This window comes from Enoplosus armatus, chromosome 9, assembly GCF_043641665.1.
Source record: "Enoplosus armatus isolate fEnoArm2 chromosome 9, fEnoArm2.hap1, whole genome shotgun sequence".
In the NCBI taxonomy this organism is placed as follows: domain Eukaryota; kingdom Metazoa; phylum Chordata; class Actinopteri; order Centrarchiformes; family Enoplosidae; genus Enoplosus; species Enoplosus armatus.
Window position 1 is genome coordinate 24,103,461 of NC_092188.1, and position 18,669 is coordinate 24,122,129.

Sequence of the window (18,669 nt, forward strand, 5' to 3'; positions counted from 1 at the left end):
CAGTAGTGGTTCATTCCATCACTTTTACATCCTGGGCTCTGTACTAATCAATATATCAATATAGTAGTATCAATGTATACAATACACATACATATACATATATACACATATATATATTTTTTATTATTATCATTTTATTTAATAATCCACTACTTTTTATTACTTCAGTCCCAGTCAGACACATCAATTAACCATTCCCCACGTTCACTGTAAGGCTTCCCACTGAGCTCTGTGGGAGCCGTAATGAAATGTCTATCTGAATAACGGTGAGCAAGTGTGTGTGTGTGTGTGTGTGTGTGTGTGTGTGTGCGCGCGCGCGTGTGTTTGTGTGATGTCTTCCCTCTGCTTATTAGAAAGGCTTTGACATTTACCACGGCAAACACATTCATCAGTAGAGACGGATGATTATCTGTTTAATTTTGGAGCCTTGCAAGACGCCGCGGGTTTTGTTGTTGCGGCTATCAGGGGCGCAGCTGTACGCAAGCGGCAGCGGGTTTGTCGAGGAAAAAGACCCTCGCTCGCGTCTCCTCCAGCTTGCTTCTCCCTGAACCTCCATGAGCTCCGGACAGTCCTGGATTCCGTTCGTGTATTTCCAGGCAGAGACATTTGCTATGCAGGGTTGACACTGAATTCAGAGTTCAGACAGGAGGCGGCGGCGATGTGTCCAAAGTGTGGAGACAGGTCTGGCTATGCGAGACTAAGACACGACTGACAAATATGTGGAATGAGAGCGTTAATTAAAAAAAAACACAGCAGTGACACTATTTCTAATGAACATAGTGGTTGGGCAGATTTTGAAATTTCCTCATGTGGGGGGTTGGAGAATCTGGGGAATTGAAACTCCAGGAGAACAGGAAGGAAGCGGGCAGCGCTTCGCATCGATCGGACATTGATGTAATGCAGTCGTACCCGCTTGGTAGACTTTAAAAGAATACTCAATAGAAAATCTGTCCCACCACAGATAAATGCTCTGCTTCTATGTCATTGATCACCTCCTCATAGCCCCGAAGACTCACTGAAAGTAATTGTTTAACTTTTTTAACATATTCATACATTTTGAATGTTTTGTTTGTTTTTTTTTGCTGTAACTTGGGTTTGACATCAGAATCCAGCGTAACTGTCGTGAATCCCAGTTGACTACTGAACGGCTAGACCGAACTCAAAAGAGGTATTGCGCGGACGTCGAAATTGCACAATGCTTTTGAAATTCCCCTGGGGGGCACCGTTGGAAAATGTGTCACGCTATTTCACTTTTGACTTTTATTTACTGTTTCAGAATTATACTCTCCGCTCATCTAAAACTGTAATTGCATAAATTTGCCCGGCTTTCGCACACATTTTGACCCTTGATACCAGTCTGTATTGCAGTTTTTGTGAAATTAATATTAGACATTTTATGGAATAAAAATTGCAAAACCCCGTATGAGGATTATTTTGTCAGGACGTCCTGGTGGCCGAGCGATCAAGAATTGCACCATATGCACTGCAACATCCCCAGTTTGACTCTACTGGGGGACCCTTTGCTGCCACATCTCTTATCTTCCAACAACCAAATAATTACAAAACATCTATTTTACAAACACGCTTTTGATTTCAAGATTTAAGCCACATGTTTTCCGCGTTTTTTTTTTTGTGCAGCTTTACTTTAAGTTTTAAGCCCTCAGCCACATACTGAAGAGGCGCTGCATGAGGCGCCTTAGTAGCCATTGGGATGGCTGATTAACCTGAATCTCCTGTTCTCGTTCGTCAAGGTTGCCAAAACCGAATGTTTCGTGCGCCAGTATTGTCCTCAACACTAAGGACTCAGCCTTCACTACTGCAGCTAGACGTCCATTAACTCGGCCTCTGTGTCTTTAAGCAAGAGTGTGACTAGAAATAGAGGGTGACCTTCAAAAATCAATGGCTGTGGTCTTCACTGCATTTAATCCAAGAAAGGACATGTTACCGGGGATGAAACAAAATCACCAGCCAGGACCAACACTCCAATACCCTCTTGCTGCGAAAGAGTTTCAACATCATCTGCTACTTCTGTTTGCCGGATTAAAGGGTTATAGAGCTTGTTTGAATGTTCTTACGTCACCGGCAACACTGATGAACTTTTATGTTGTTATCAGTGAACACAGTCTGCGGTTGTTTTCATTTGGTTATTTATCGTCCACCACATTCTAAAGGTCAGCACTGCTTGTACGTCTTGTAGGGGATTTAGTGTGACGTCGGTCACGTGCGCGTAGAGGAGGCTGGAGACACGTGTGATTTTAAACAAAAGGGTAATCTCACCCTCTTATATCAGGCTCTCAGGCATCTTCCATCATTTCCCCTCCTTTCCCCCCCCCCCGCGTGTCTGACGGCCCCACTCGAGCGTCGCGGCCCGATCGCCGTCCAACACCACAAGCAGCTGCAGCCGATGTCCCGTCCCCCCCCCGCCAAATTATTTTGTGTGCGAAATACCTTGATGATACAGAGGAGCGATTTGACACAATTTGCACTTCATCTGCGCCTGTGTCTCGCAGCCTCGTGGCTTTTTTGCCTTGTAGTTTATATGGCAGCGTGGCAGCAGGTCCCTGTGTTACTCTGCTAATCAGCCTGTAATCCCCGTGCTGCTGATGTGAGAAGTGATGCTCCGTGCGACTCTATCATTTTCTCATCAGTGCTCTCTTTGTCTCTGACTCTATCGCTCTCTCTCTCTCCCGCTGCACGTCTCTGTCTGAGGGACTGTTGCTTCTCTGTGATTGGGGCATTGTTCTGACTCGCTCGCGGAGCCAGCCTGTTGGGCATGTTTACATGGACTCGTGCTTCTAGGCTGCTGGCTAATGCAACACCTTTGTTCTTTTAATTGCTTGGTGTTACAGCCATAGGCTGAGAGGAATGAATAATTCCACCGCTACGGAATACTAAAATTTCCACCCAGTGAAGAACTCCCTCACTCTGAATATGAATGTGCCCAGGCAGCTCTGTACATGGACAGCAGCTCCATATACGTAAGATGTTGTTGTGTAAACATCTTGTGACTCCAGTTTTGCTGTTGTTCGTGTTTTAAAGAGGTTGCATTCTGGGAAGTGTAGGATCAAATGTTTTTTTTTTTCGAGTGAGACCCGTGCTAAAGCTAGGATAGCTTGGCCTCTGCTGCACCAGTTTTGACCTGTTTTTGAAACTGTTTTTGGCAAGTCCCCCAGTTGTGTGGAAGTGCATACAACAGAGACACTTGAGAATGAATTTACTGAAGCAGCACACACACACACACACACACACACACACACACACACACTGCACCACTTTTTAAGTTTGAGTTACCTAATTTTTCTACAAACTAAAACCATCAGAAAGAAATTGAAAGATGCTCCTCATGCACAGATTCTACACAAAGGGGTTTTATTCGGGGTGCGCATCTCTCCCTTACAAGACGATCCGATACATATCTAGATAACATGGGATACGATACGAGTCTGGGACAATACATTTTAACACAGAGCGATCCGGTGCGAAAGGATGCGATACGACGCAATCTGATACAGTTATTAACATTTGTTTAATGTGGGCATTCATTTTCCAGTATGAATGAAAATAAGCGTTATTGGTGTATGGTGTTAGTAGCCTACGTGACATGTCTCCACAAACAAGACTGAGCTAAACTAAACAAAGGCCTCTGCGAGGACGGCCACGCATTATCTCGCTGTTTTCAACAGCTGCCGTTACCATGACAACAACAGACTCTTTCGGCGGAAAGTCGTTACTTCTTATGAAATACAAATGTCTTCCAAACTTTAGATTTGATGGTGCGCCGTGTCGGACATGTTGTTGTTTTTACCTTGCAAGCGTTTACCATTGACTTTTTACAAGAGTGGAGACGCTGTGCAGAATTAGCATCAAAGCTTCAGTCAAGCGATTTGTAACTTCAGAACCGGACCATTGACCGGGTCATGGAACACTTGGATCGATGCGACGGTCTGCGGTACCGATGGGAGTGGCATCTTTAAGGTTAAACCCGGATTCCGATCCGTATCGGTGAATCGTTACACCCCTTTTGTATGCCACGTTCAGGGCCACCCTTATGGAATTCTGTGCTCCGCCTGGAGATGCCCGGAGTTACCAGAGTTCTGCACGCCTCTGCGCCTGATAGCCTTTCCAAAAACTACGATACGGCATGTAACAGCAGAGATTCGGGGAGCTGCATTGATTGATGGACAGGGAACATCACGTGTAATCTTCGGGTCAGATTTCATTCGGCACACTGTGCCGCTCGTGCAGCTCTGGCTCAAATCTCTTCTTTCACTGCCATATCCTGTTCTCCTCGGCTGCAGAGCAGATGAAAGTGTGTTAATAGCTGCTCTCCATCTGTTAGCGTCTCAAATGCAATCGATAGAGGACGATGGGTGTCTTTATGTGTGTGTGTGTGTGTTTAAGGGTTGAAGGTAGGTGGGGGGCTGTGCCCGGTGTTAGCAATGAGGGGAGGCTTGACATGAACAGGAAGCTCTAATAGAGCGCTGCATGTTGGGCGATCAGACTCCCTCCCTGCGGGTTAGGAGGAGGAGGAGGAGGAGGTAGGTGTGTGGTGTTTGGGGGGAGGGGGGAGGAGGGGGGGATTGTTCTGGAGATAAATGAGGCAGAGCTGTCAATAAAGAGCAGCTCTTTATCCTCGGTTAAAGCTCTATTCATTTCATTACTGTCAGGCTTGTCTTGTGAAAGAGGCATAGGTAGTTTTCCCTGGACGCTTTTTGGTACGAGGTGAAGTTAGAGAGCTGCCAGGCCGAGGCAGGGTGGAACAGGATGAGGCAGAATGAGACGTGAGGCGGGGTGAGATAAAATGAGGCAAGATGAATCACTGCACCAGAAGAAAAGCCTTTTGGTGGTATGTGATGTTAGACATGGGGACTTTGCCATAGCTTAGGGTTTTGAGAATTGACACCCCTGAATTAAACCAGGGGTTATTTCAGTCCTCAACAAAGGGTGTTCCATTGTTGTAAGGCAACATTTTTTTTTACTGCATTCCTCCTTGAGAGGACTGTAGAGCTGGCTAGACTCTGGAGGGAGGTTGGTTACTATCAGAGGCAGACAATTACAGCCCCAAATGTAATTTCGTAACGGACAAAAGTCACAGTCTTGCTAAATTCAAATGATTTCTGGTTTACACAGAGGTTTGGGAATTGTATCTTGAGCTTTCTTGATTCTTCAGAAATGTACAGATTGTGGACATCGGGACACAAACATTGTTTTCTAAGCCCGAATTGTACTTTCCCTGTGGCCTCCGGTTAAAAAATCAGCATCTGCCCATGTCCATGAGGGTCCACGTGGATCACCTGCATGCAGCTCAAAATGTATGACGATGCAGATTGTTCCTCTAATCAAAGTCTACGTGTGATAAAAAAATTGTCATTTTATCGGGTGTTGCCAAGTCTTTCAGGTTCCAGTAATCTTAAGTGTGTTTGCAGCTTAAAAAGAAGGCAACTGTCATACAATTACCTTCCAGTATAAAGAAACAACAGTTAAATAAAAACCATGACACAATGCGTCTATTAACTGTTCTAAAATGAGATATGTGAGGTTCTGGAGCTGTTTGATGTAGCTTCCTGAATGAACTTGTTATCATTAAAGAAAAAGAAAATGCTCTCGTTGACAAGGCCAGATGCACGGTTTGATTAAAGTTTGCTTAATTAAGTTTGTTTGGAAAGGAAACTTCATTCTGTAGCGACGATGTGGCGCACTTTCCCCTAAAGGCCTGCTTTAGAAGGATTTTCGGTTTAGATTGTGTTTTATTGGTTCTGACGACTTATCTTTATTAGTTTCTCACGACTTATCTTTTACTCCATCCCACCCCCGCGCTTCCCCGCAGAAACACACTCACACACACAAACGCGATTACTCCAGACTCAATCTCAATCTGTCAAGGCCTACGGATCATTATGATTGATCAGCGGGAGGCTTTGCTATGCTGGTGTCTGTGGCTGCGCTGCACACTGCTGCCGTCAGGTTCTCCTCATCTGAAATCTATAACAAGGAGCTGGACAGGGATCCAGTGGCGGCAGTTGTCAAAGTTACCGCCAAATTTGCCTTGTTGTCATTTGAATTTGTGGCCAGGCGGAACTAATTTGAGGGGTTGTTTCAGCCTGGAGAATGGGCTTCAAAACTCCACTGATGTTTTGGTATATTTTGGAGCAAGAGCTCTTCAAGAACTGTCTGCTGTTTGAGATAATATTCAATTGAAATGTGAAAGTTGGTCAATGCACTATTGCAGGTGTTATGAATATTTACTGGCTACCTTGTGCGATGCATTGGGTAGGTGGGGCCACCACTAGGAACCCTCTTATTTGACTCTTATTGGCTTTGTCATTCAATTAAAAAAAGCATGATTTCTATTCTATTCTATTTTTAGGCCCCTGCTACGCCATATATTTCGAATATAGTAGCCTCAGCAAATGATTTGTTTTTTTTTGCCGCTTGGGGGCAGCACAACAAGCTGTGAACAGCAACATATTTTCACCTTATAAAGTTGATATGGTGAACTTGAGAGCGAACAGTTAAACCTATTCCTCACCCAGCAGACTTAGAGGAACATTAACATAAATTTGGACCCCACCTGATGTATGCAAGTCCAATATTTAGCTCTGTTCTGGTCGCCACTTTCAATATCTCAACTCAGGGTTTCGGCCGGTATTGAGTACCAATCCGATACCAGTGGTCTCTTTTCCCAAATTCTTAATCTATACACCTCACTGTGTGGGAATTTAATGGAATCACTTGCGATTAAGAATGCAAGTTAAGATTGGTTATGTCATGGAAAATACCTAATTTGTTTAATGGGGTGTGTATTGGAACCGATACCAGTCAGATGTACTGGATTAATGCACCTCCACAAAACTCCCGAGAGCAATATCTGGCTCCTCCGTCTGCTAAATGCTCCTCTGTCTTCACCGGCCAATCGCTGACTTTGTCTCTCTGCTGGGCAGGTAGCATAAAGCAGGTTTATCAAGACCACCTGTCGTGGCCCAGAAATGAGATGACGAGTTCGGTGAGACTGAACCAAAACAGTGAAGTTGTATAAAAAAAAATAAAATAAAAAAAAAAACATCTGAAAGGACCCATAACGTCAAAATAAAATGATGGCATTGTAATGTTGCAGTCCAGCCTATTTGCAAAGCGTCTAACTCATTTGTATCACTCCCTCAAAACTACAGTCTGCCTCGCACAACTGTTCATTTTCATTCAAACCTGCACTAAACATTCTGTCGACAGATGCACTTGTAAATATTCCTCAGTGCTGCAAACTGAGCATCTTTTGTTTTTCATACAATAACTTTAACAACAGACAACAATCCCCCCCCCCCCCCCCCCTCCAAAAAAAAGCACTCATTTCAAATCAATCAGTGCACTCAGCTGGAACTATGCAATTGTCACAGAAAGAGCAAACCAGGAGTGTGTATTTGACTGATATTGTTTACCGTCCTAAAACTATTTTCCACGTCATAGCTTTTCAATAAAGGAGCATTGATTATAACAACTTACAACGGCAGAGCTACTCAAGGGGGAGCAGCCCTGCATATAATGTAAAAGAGACGTGTAATTGAAGAAATGGGCCGAAAAAGTTAAGTATGCTGCCGTTTTATAAGCAAACTTTAACAAGTCAGAACGGAGAGAGAGAGGACTATTGATCACGGCATTGCTGTCTGTGCCTCATCCCTGATATAGTGGAGTAATGAATGGCTGCAGGTGTTGCCTTTTTTGTAATTAATAGTCACATAATTGGACAAATTAATGAGGTGGCAGATGAAATATGGGAGCAGGCATGTGAGGAAAACAGTTGTCTCTCAGGAAGAGACCAATCTGAACTTGCGTAATGAAGAAAAACCCTGGCTAAATGACTGGCTCCCTATCTCCATATGCCTCTATTCAACTTGTTGTTGTTCTCCAGGGCCAGAGTCACTGTCGTCGCTCTCAGTGTTCAGCGCAACAACTAACGGCTGATAGAGATTTCGCATTGTGGAGATAAATAGAATCAGTGTAATCCCATTCCGTTGTCTGATCAGATAAGAAGTCTAATTCATATCTTGTCTCTTCCATTTCACAGGTTCTTGCGAATCTCGGGGTCGACTGATGAAGCCATGGGCCGATCGCTGGATCTTTGAGAGCAACCTCCCCCCCCCCTCCTCCTCAACCACTTCCTTTTCCTCTTCCCCTTCCTCCTCCTTCTCTTCTTCCTTTGCGCTACACAGCTGGAAGTAGAGTCATCGGAGGCCAGAAATCTGCCGTCAACCTATGATGCCGTCTCCTTCCCTTCATCTGCAAACCATGACAAACATTGTTTCTCGGATTCCTGGCCGAGCAAGGTGGCCAGTCACAGTGCTACTCTTGTATTTTGCCCCTCTGCTGCTGATGGAGGGTTGGTGCCACGCAGCCCCCTCGGGCCCAGAGTCCGACTCCTGCTCCACCTTAGTCCAGAACCGCTTCTTCGGCTTCTTCCTTTCGTCGTCAGTGTTCCCCACCATTCCTTGTTCCTGGACCCTGCAGAACCCCGATCCGCGGCGCTACACCATCTTCATTAAGGTCACTAAACCTACTGAGGACTGTGTACCATCACAGCTCCGCACCTTCCAATATGACTCCTTCCTGGAGACCACGCGCACCTACCTGGGCATGGAGAGCTTTAATGAGGTGGTGAGGCTCTGCGATACCTCTGCCCCGGTGGCCTTCCTGGAGGCCGGGAAGCAGTTCCTCCAAATGAGGAAGGGACCTGCTCGGGCGGGCACGCCCATCACGGATGGCGACGGGGATTTCAAAACAGAGTACCTGGTGGTGGGAAAGCGCAACCCCAGCATGGCGGCCTGTCAGATGCTGTGCCAGTGGCTGGAGGACTGTCTGGCCTCCAGCATGTCTAACAGGCCCTGTGGCATCATGCAGACTCCATGTTTGTGCTGGGAGCCGCCACCGCAGCTCAGTGAGGAGAGTAGCTGTTATCACAATGGAGTTTACCTGGAAAACTGTTTACCCAGCGTGAAAGAGAGAGGAAAAGATGCTGAGATAAATGGTGAGTAGAAAAGCTTTTCCGTTTTTTTTTTTTTTAACTCATAAGAAGTATTAGTTGCCAAGGGGATTACATCATTGTTCATACATCAACTCCACAGTTTCCAAAAGCTCTTAAACGCAAAGATTAACGATGGTATCCGCTTCTCTGTAAAACAATAGGGAAACACGAGTCTTGCTTTCAGGAGGCTATAGGATTTTTTTGTTTGGTTTTGTCTGACCCTGAAAGGTCGGTCTTAGAGTTCAGCATGCTCTCAGCAAAATGACAGAGAAATGGCATCTTCAGCAGCAATCAAGCCCGTGAGAAAATGTGTATGATTTGTGAGAAGTGGGGATAATTGTTTGACATTGGCTCAAAAGCAAGTGAGAGTGCTTTGGCTGAAGTAGAGGAGAGAAAGAGGGACAGAAAGAGGCAAATAAAAAGGTTTAGGGTTTCATCTGATGGAAGCCAGCTCTGTGACCTTGCGAGGTCGGCACCGCATTCCGTCCCTCTGCGGTCCAGGGAGGGACATTCGATCGGCCTCTGGGAAGTTTCCTGTGAAACGGAGTAGAATCAAGTGCTGATATTGTATAGCTTTGGGGATGCTCAGAAGGAGGGGGCGGGGGGGGGGGGGGTATAAAGAGAGACAAAAGAGTGAGATAGAAGGAGAGAGGCAGAAATGCAATTGGATAAGGGCCTGTGGCTTGAAGTCTAATTGTCTGCTGCTTGATCCTGGCTCCCCTTCCCTTCCCTCAGCAGACAGGATGTGGCCTGACATCTCTATCCTGGGTTCGTCAGGACTATGGCCAGAGGGATGGAACATTTCTCGGGTCCCCTTTCTCCCCCTAACCTTTCCACCATCTATCCTTTCCTCTGCTTTTCTCAGTTGCTTCCCCCTAATCAGCCTGTGGTCTTATTCTCTCGGTCCTCCTCCTCCTCCTCCTCCTCCTCCGAGCCACCATCGCTGCCTCCCCATCTTTCCCTCCCCAGGCTGATAGTGGGCTGACACTGAGCCAGTCGTGGGAAGCCAACCAAGCAGAGAAGATGTTGCGGTGGGTATCTCCTGCCTTATCCTCCTCCAGTCTCCAGAGCGGCTAATATCCCCGTGCCGCCCCAGCCTCCTCTCTGCTAGTTATCGCACTTATGTAATCCCGCTTATGGTGCTCAACAGCGGGGTGTGGGCTGTTTGTGCCTTAAGGTGTGAAAAATAAAAAAAAAATAAAAATGAATATACCATCCACTGTTGGCTTCCGTAGAGATAGAAAGAGGAGGAGGCATTATAGCTTTTCTTCTCCCTTTATGTGCTTCAACTCACAAGGGCGAAGCGTCTCCTGGATGATGATCCCAGGTCCAGAGTGACCGAGCGGCTATGGATTCCCTCTGATGAGCTCAAATGGAAGAGGCAAGCAGTCCGTGAATATTTGGCTGGATGGGTGACTGGGCGGATTGAATTGGCGGATGAAGATGAAAAGAGGATGGGGAGATGGTAATGGATTCTGTGTGGAAATAGGTCGTGGGGCCGGGGCAGTTATGGCCCACCGTGCGGGGAAGAGGGGAAATAGAGGGGGGTGATAGCTGTGAGTGATGAATGAAGGATAGACAATAGGTACGAGAGACGTAGAGTGGGAGAGGAGAATAAAGGAGAGTGAGGAGGCTGACAAGGGCTGAGAGGTGGAGTTGTCTGAGGTGGATGGGGGGGGGGGCTTGATGAGGATAGATAGTTGTTGCTTGGGTCAGGCAATACACAGCTGGACCTGTTTGGTCTCAGCACCTCCAATAAGCGAGGGGTTCATAGATTACAGTCAGTCTCCCGGCCTCCTTCACTCCCTCTCTGCAGATGGACTGAAGGTCCCGCCCAGTAGCAGATGGAGGGGTGAAACCTGCTGTCAGCACTCGAGCTCTGCTCATGTCCAGCTCATGGGGGCTGGAAAAGGAGTTTGGATCCTTACAAGCAGTGTGCTCAACCTCTCCTCAAATGGCCCACGTCTACCCAAAGCGTAGTAGTTCATGGAAATGCATGGAATGCCCACGCAATTTTCTTCTGTTCAAAACAGCTTATCACTGAGAGGACAGAGACGTGTTTTTACATTAAAGCCACTACAGCCGGTGTAAAATTAGAAAGCTTTTCTCTGGAGCCCTCTAGAGGTAGCCGGCTAATCAGAGTGAATTTGCCGTTTTTGTTTTATCCAGCCTGACGTCATGTCTGTTTCTCTGCCCAGCAGCCCTCGCTACACATCCGTGTTGGACAATCAGCACATCGCAATTTACCTCCAGTTCGGGAGGTTGTGTGTCCTTTATGTAGCGAGGTGGACAATTAAGGGTGTAGAAGTCGGGGTTGTTTGATAGGCATGTAGTGCGTCTGAGCCGTTACTCCAACCTTTTTGTTTTATTTCCTGACGATGGAAGAAGTATGGTGATTTAAGAGTTAATTCTCTATGCTGGTTCTGCGCGTGAAAGCTCTTTGCCATTTTATGTTCTTACAGTTCCTGGTAGGCACGGTATTGATTAATCAATAATCCATCAAATCGCTGTTAAAAGGTTTATTGTAGAAGAAAATATTATTATTATTATACGCGCAATAATGGAATGGCAGTATTAGTGCTTCTTCTTTATTAATAAATTCCACCCCCATAAGGGCAGGGGGTAGCCCTTTGTGTATGTGGGGTGAGTGGTTAGATTAATATATTGACTTTCAAATTGATCGGGTCAATGTTACCCTTCTGTTCATAATACAGTATTCGGTACTGCTTCCCCAGTGAGTGTGGTCGACCTCCGGTATGACATGATATGGTACAGCTTGATTATCTGTTTTGCTATGTCAATGGGATCGTCAATGGGAAGAGCTTAACCTGTATTCACTCCAACGTGACCTTTTGATCAAATTCAAAGGATGAAAGGAAGCATCATTATGTTTTGTATATGCTTTTTTATCAATATCACTCTTGTTTCAATTAAGAGTCTGCGTCGCTGAAAAGCATTAAAAAAAATCCTTTTAGGACATAAAAGCAAGTATTCTAAAGAAAAAAAAAGAAATATTTGGAATGAGCAGCTTCAGTTATAAAAAAAATAAAAGAAGCTGTACTTAATATGGTAATTACAGCTAATGAGCAGGAGTCCATGCGTCCAGAGCTCACTGTGTGAACACAGCTCCTGTGCTGCGTGAGAAATCTTTAACCTTTAAGATGAGAGGACTGGTGATTTCAGGGCTATTTTTGGAACGTTCTGACATTCGAACGGTCCAAGTTAAAGGTTTTGGGAGAAAGTATTGGCTGTTGGTAGCTTCAGATCAGAAATGTTGTCTATGAAAGTCCATTTTGGTAGACCTCCAATGTGTACTTGTGCGTGTGTGTGTGTGTGTGTGTGTGGATATGGTGTGATTTGTGTCACGAAATGTGGTGTGGCACGGACAGGAAAGGATTCATTTGTTAGCCCTCAGGGGACAGCAGGGGAGGCAGTGAGTGATTAAAGGATGGATCAGAGAGATGTGAGGAGATGAGAAAGCGCATGAATCAATCTGAACAAACGAGACACGACTGCGATGGCTTTGAGAAAGCGCCAGAAATTACCAACAAAAGTGAGGATGAAGGAGGGGCCGATACAACTTACCGGCAATGCCGCGGGATCATCTCGGTCGTGACCTTGGTTGCATATTATGCGCTCTCGCTTTTTAGCTTCGCAGTCATTTTCAAGTGTGGAATATAAAAAAAAATGTATTAATTAAAAGCTTGGAAAAGAACCAAATAAGGACACAGTGTCACGGACTAAAAGCACTCTACACCAAGACACAGAGAGGAGGCTCAGTTGTTAGCACTGTTGCCTCACTGCAAAAAAAAGGATCGGGCCTTTCCCTTCTTTACATGTTGGTGTGGGACATAACAGATCGGGTGAGTTGAAAACCCCAAATGCGAATGTGCACGTCAAGCCCTCTATCCCAACTCAGTGGCTGAATATTTAAAAGCTTAGCGTTCCTAGACCCAAAAACGCCAACAAGGCCAGGCCCATTCCAAAAGCCCCTCCCAGTGTTGAATTCGTATACAGTGGTGTATCCATTACAGCCCTCACCCACAATGCATTGTGCACTGGCTAGTTTTTTAATGGGACCTTCACGCAGTCCTCATTAACTCGTACACAGTCAGGAAAAATCAAGCAACCACGTCATATAGGGAGACCTCAAAGAATCCGACCCCCCCACCACACACACACACACACACACACACACACACACACACAGCATTATGAAGAATCAGAGCAGTCAGAAATGTGGTTATAAAGGCGACCCTGTATATGGATATGATTGGGTGTTACCAGTCAGCGGGTAGACTGAGCCAGTGACGCCAGAAGAAAACAGCTGATGCCAATTAGCTAATGCAAACGAAACCTCAATGAAATGCTCCATACCATGAAATACGTCCCAAATCTTAGTCAGAATTTTGGCCATAAACTGCTCCTTTTGGGTGGGTGGGTGCCTCTAAATGGACCCACCACCATGGGATGAACCCCGTTAAGAGCCCAGCTCTTAATTTACACACAGCTGATGTGTTTGTTCAAGAGCACCAGTCTTGTGATAGGCCGTCCGGGGGGGGAGTGTACCCTGACTCTTGCCCAGTGGTATGCTGGGGAAAGGATCCAGGATAAGTGGATATAGAATACGGAGGGTTGGAGGGAACAGTTGATGCCGATGATGGTTCTCTGGAGACCGCCATAGTGGAACCGGTGCTTGAACAAACAAAAGATGATCTTGTCTAGTCTACAACTCACAACGCAGTACACATATTCATGTTTTTTTTATCATCGTGTTGGACCCTGGGGAATACATCCTTACATGAAGCACTGCGTATTCTTTTTTTTTTTCACCCCCCCCCCCAGGGCTTCCTTTTTGTCGTTTCCAATTTTCTCAAATCCTGATTCCTGGCTGAAATTGGAGTGTTGCACTTGTGGCAGTGACAGTGACGCAGCTGTCAACAAGCTATGACTAGTTGGCGTGTGCGTGTGTGTGTGTGTGTGTGTGTATGTGTGTGTGCTGTAAAGGTCCTCGTCATGGGGAGTTGTGTGTCAGGTCCAGGCGAGAAGCACTGATAAAAACTGTTTTCACCACCGACACAACCACTGAGCTTTGGTGACTACAGTCCCAGCATGTAGAGTGTGACTGATGCCTCAGCTTGACACACACACACACACACATTTATATACAGTATATATGTTTTTTTAATTTGTGAATTTAACTATTTGAACTAAATGGACCCACTCTAGCATATCACAACTATCACTGATATTAAAAATCTGTGAATATGTCTGCCGGTATGCAAGTCCAGAAATGAAAAAAAGAGGTGTTTATGGTCCTGTAGAAACGAAATGTGATGTTTTTTGTTTCTTTTTTCACTGTAAAATGTCTTCACTCAGGTCATTTTAATTAATTTGCCCAGGATGACTGAAAATACCTGTGTGGATGTGCAGGGCCTCAATAACCAAATTTAAGGTTGTCCTCATCAAAAATGTTTCTTTATATAGATAGATTGGAATTGGCCTCAAGAAAATCCATCATCATCATTTGGGCTCTACCTACACGGCCTCTCTTGCTGTCCTCAGACCAGCCGGACAACTGTTTCGTCAAAAATCCCGAGGGCAGCAGGACGAGGACAGCTGAGCATGTGTGTGACAGCAAGCTCTAACTGCACTGCCTCCGCTGGGCCAGTCGGCACTGACATAGATCATTTCACAACTTCGATCGCAGTCTTATCAGTTCATATCGCTTGTGACGGAAGGGTGGAGAAATGGTAACAGTGCAGGCGTGATGCGCGCGCCAAAAAAGTGACAAGTGCATGTGGAAAGAAGAAGAAGGAAGGAAGGAATAAGCATAAACCCTCCTGACTTTCCCTTTTATCTCCAGTTGCTGGCAGCCGGCTGCGCGGTTGAGGAAGATGAATGCGAGCGCTGTGTCTCTCCCTGCAAGCCTCCGCCCCGGCCTGGGCCACATTGTTGCTAAGCTAAGGGATTTCCAAGCGGCCTCCATAAGGAGCACGAAAGGAATCCGAAAGCAAGACCAATGCATTAGCTCCCCTTCACACTCGTACGCGCACTGTATACAGCGCCGGTGCACCCACATGGTGAAATGTCGCGCCAGTAAAATGGCACATACACTAGCGCAACCACGCACTGGTCCCTCGTGACTGAGTGTGGGTGGCTGACTGAGGGAGAGAATAAAGCTGATTTTGTGTGTGTGTGTGTGTGTGTGTGTCTGTGTGTGTGAGCGAGGTGTGGTGCTCACCACAGGGGGCGCCGTGTGGGCAGGAATAAAGTGAAGACAGAGAGAGAGAGAGAGATGGCTGTAAGATGCTCTATGCTGGCGTAGAGGTCACTCTGCCTGCAGGGATCCTCGCAGCCTGTTTGAGAAGTTTTCATACGGAAAGCTTGTTCTTTTGGGATGGAGGCAGGGAAAACAATTAGCGAATGTGTTCGCCGCCCCGTCTGTGGTCATGACAGGCGGGTCGCCTCATCGCTGATCGGCGCAATTATCACAGATCGGTGGCTGTGATTACAGGCGTCGCGGTCAAATCAGTCCCACATTTGATGTGTTCAAATAAGTGTTACATAAACGGTGGGGGACAGATTCTGACATGTGCGGCGCTCCATCCAGCGCTGCGCCATGGGTGAACTTTTGAAAAGGACGGCGCTGTGTCGAGCGTTTGGCATCATTACTGCTCGACTGCTGTGCTTTTTCTGTCGGAAAGGAACTGCTTGATCAGAGTATATACTGCTGTTGCAGTCGTTACACGGGAGAAGGTGACAGTTGTAGGCATGGAAAGGGGCCCGCATCCGGCCCGTAGTCACAGATGTGGGGTCGGGCATCAGCAGAGGCTACTGATGGGCCTGAAGACACAGCGATGTCCTCCATACTTCCCTACCCAGCTGTGTGTTGTTGCTGGCTGCTGCAACGCTACTCGAACGGCACAGAGATCAGGATCTATCCATGTAGAACTTGTTCGTAGATCATGATATTTGGTCTGATGTTATTTATTTATTTCTCCTGCACATTAAAGTATATCAGCAATATCTTCTCTGTGTTGCTAAAGCAATTTTTCCTTTACTCTTGCTCTCCTGGGGTCTCGTTTATCACCGGACCTGAAAGAGGCGCACGCCGCTTCCCACGCAAACGTTGCGATCTATGAAAGCAAACTTGGCGGGAGAATGTGCCCACCTGTAAGTGAACTCAGACCTTGTTTGACTCGGAGGACGTGGGCTGCCGGGATAAGTCTGCCATTGTCCGACTATTTCAGTCGGAAATTCTCCTCTCCATCTGCGCGTTACCGTCGCTGCAGACGGTGAATTGAAGCCTCTCGCACATTTGATTCACTTAACATCAAGCGTTAATGATAGAGCCGCGTTGTAAACGTTCAAACCAGCAGCCGTGACTATATCTCACCATCGCATTCCCCCGGAGCGCAGAGAGGGCCGTACTGTACGTACGGTAACTAACCGAGAAAGTTATCATCATCAACGTTACGTTAAATATCATTAAGCATTCAGCAACATTCAGTGGTTTTAAATACTATATCTCGGAACACTGGATTAGGATTTTGATTCACCAGTGACCGTACCACTGATCAGCCGGCTCATTTGTACGCATCGTTGATTGGTTGAATGTGGGCGTGCAGAGGGCGGGATATGGGGCTGATCCAATGTGGGACTGTGGATTTATCAAAGGGAACACTGCCTGCAGGTGTGCTTACGCGTGTCAGATTTTCTTTTGTTTTCCGGCTTTTGCGCGCACCGTACACTTTCAGCATGGAGCCTGCGCACTGTTTTATTAACGACACCCCTGTTGATTTTTGGCTGCTGCATATTTTTGTGAGGCAAACTGACTTTGGTTTGATTAACAACGACTTACAGATTGAAAGTAGCTCGAGTAGCAAAAGGGAATTCCTTTTTATGGGTCATTTTTCTCAACAGAGAAGGTGAACGACTATTAGTCATTTCACAACGTCAATCCTCCCTACATCAGGGATTTTCTTCCTTTTTTTATGTTCCAGCCAGATCACCAAGGTCCTCCACCGCTTTTCTTTTAAATGCTCCTCACGTGTTCCATAAAAGTACCAGTGAGGGTTTTTTTTAATGCCCCTAAACTGTGAACCTCACTGCCTCTGGATATTAGAATGGTAAGCCTCTCTCTCTGTTTTTCAAATGAAATGAAATTCACATCTTGAATTTGAATATTATAATAATAGTTGTTATTGTCATGCCTGGTGCTTATTTGGATTTTCACATTTTTATTCCATTGTTCATCGTGTCTGTGTTGCCACGTGAAGCACTTTGGGCTGCATGTTTGTATGAAAGGTGCAAAACAAATAGAGTTACTTACCCTTGAGCCAATAGCTGTTGGATTTGACCTCTGTCGTCCTGATAGGGGCACAGATTAATAACAACAACAACAACAACAACAACAAAATGAAGCATTTCTGGATGATTTCTGAAAGAATCTACAGAAAGAGCACACATGTTTCAGCCTCCCTTTTCACACAGATTCTTTCACAAGCTTGTAGGTTAACATGCGTTTTATTGTATTATTATATTAGTAGGATAAAAGTCTCCCGGAATGATCTGCTGCCTTCATCTCCTCTGTGGATGTTACGGGGGAAAGAGTGCATTGCAGCAGGGGAAGGAGCCAGACGCAGACCACCCAGCCAGACAGGAAGAGCTCAGTGATTTATTGACAAAGTGAAGCTACATAAGCTCACTGACATGGGAAGCAAGTCCGAACTGGAGTGATTGAGAATTCACAGGTAACCGTAATGGGGCAGGGGAAGAAAAGGAGGAGGCAGGCAGGCAGGCAGGCAGGCAGGCTGTTCTTAGGCTGGAAAGAAATGGCGCACAGCAACACTGACAGTCTGGGAACTGACTGGGGGGAACTGGGGCTGGTATAAATACTGACAGGGGAGCAGGTGGATGTGGGAGTCAGGTGGAGAAGTCAAGAGGGCATCTGGTGGACAGAGAATGGAGGGAATGGCAATGAAGTAGAGGGAAGTGGGACGCGGATTATGTTACAGTATGAGAAGAATTAGCTCCAGCATATACATAGATGTTGCTATATTTTCTATCCGTGCCATGTTTTATATTTCTCAGATTCTTACACGCTCACACCTCAGCAATTCAGAAAGGACTGAAAGGCCTTTAACGTGGCCACACCTATTTGTTCAACATTCATTTAACCTACAATTCCGTTTCCAGCGGTACTTGAAAGTAGCATAATAGCTACAAAACCATCCGCAGCATAAAGTTGCCGGGGGGCATTTGGCAACATTTGTTGACTGCTTTTCCCGAGGCTGTTCAGGCTGATAAGACAACAAAACTTTTTTTTTTTTTTACATGACAATCAGCTCTATATTAAAAAGGTTTATGCTAATGCGCACCAGAGATTTCACATTCATTCCCTTGTGGTGTGACCTCTCCAAGTTATTGCTAATTAGCATGTAGCGTGCTAACATGCGGAACTGAAAGATGGTGAACGTGGTGAACGGTATGCCTGCTAAACGTCAGCACGTTAGCGTTGTCACTGCGAGCATGTTAGCAAGCTGACATTAGCGTTCAGCGCAAGTGTCCTAGAACACATAAAGTACACTGACATGCCAGTTGATGGCATTTTGTGTAGCCTACAGTAACTTATTCCCAAAATGACAATATAT

At 45.9% G+C, this 18,669-nt stretch overlaps 1 protein-coding gene across 1 annotated transcript in view; it reads left to right on the plus strand.

Moving 5' to 3' along the window:
- Positions 1–8,280: 8,280 nt before the first annotated feature.
- Positions 8,281–18,669, plus strand: part of adgrb1a (adhesion G protein-coupled receptor B1a) — an 85,649-nt gene continuing 75,260 nt past the window's right edge. Inside the window, exon 1 of the mRNA XM_070911353.1 lies at positions 8,281–9,016. Within this exon, the coding sequence (XP_070767454.1) occupies positions 8,281–9,016 (736 nt within the window). The remainder of the gene's footprint in view (positions 9,017–18,669) is intronic.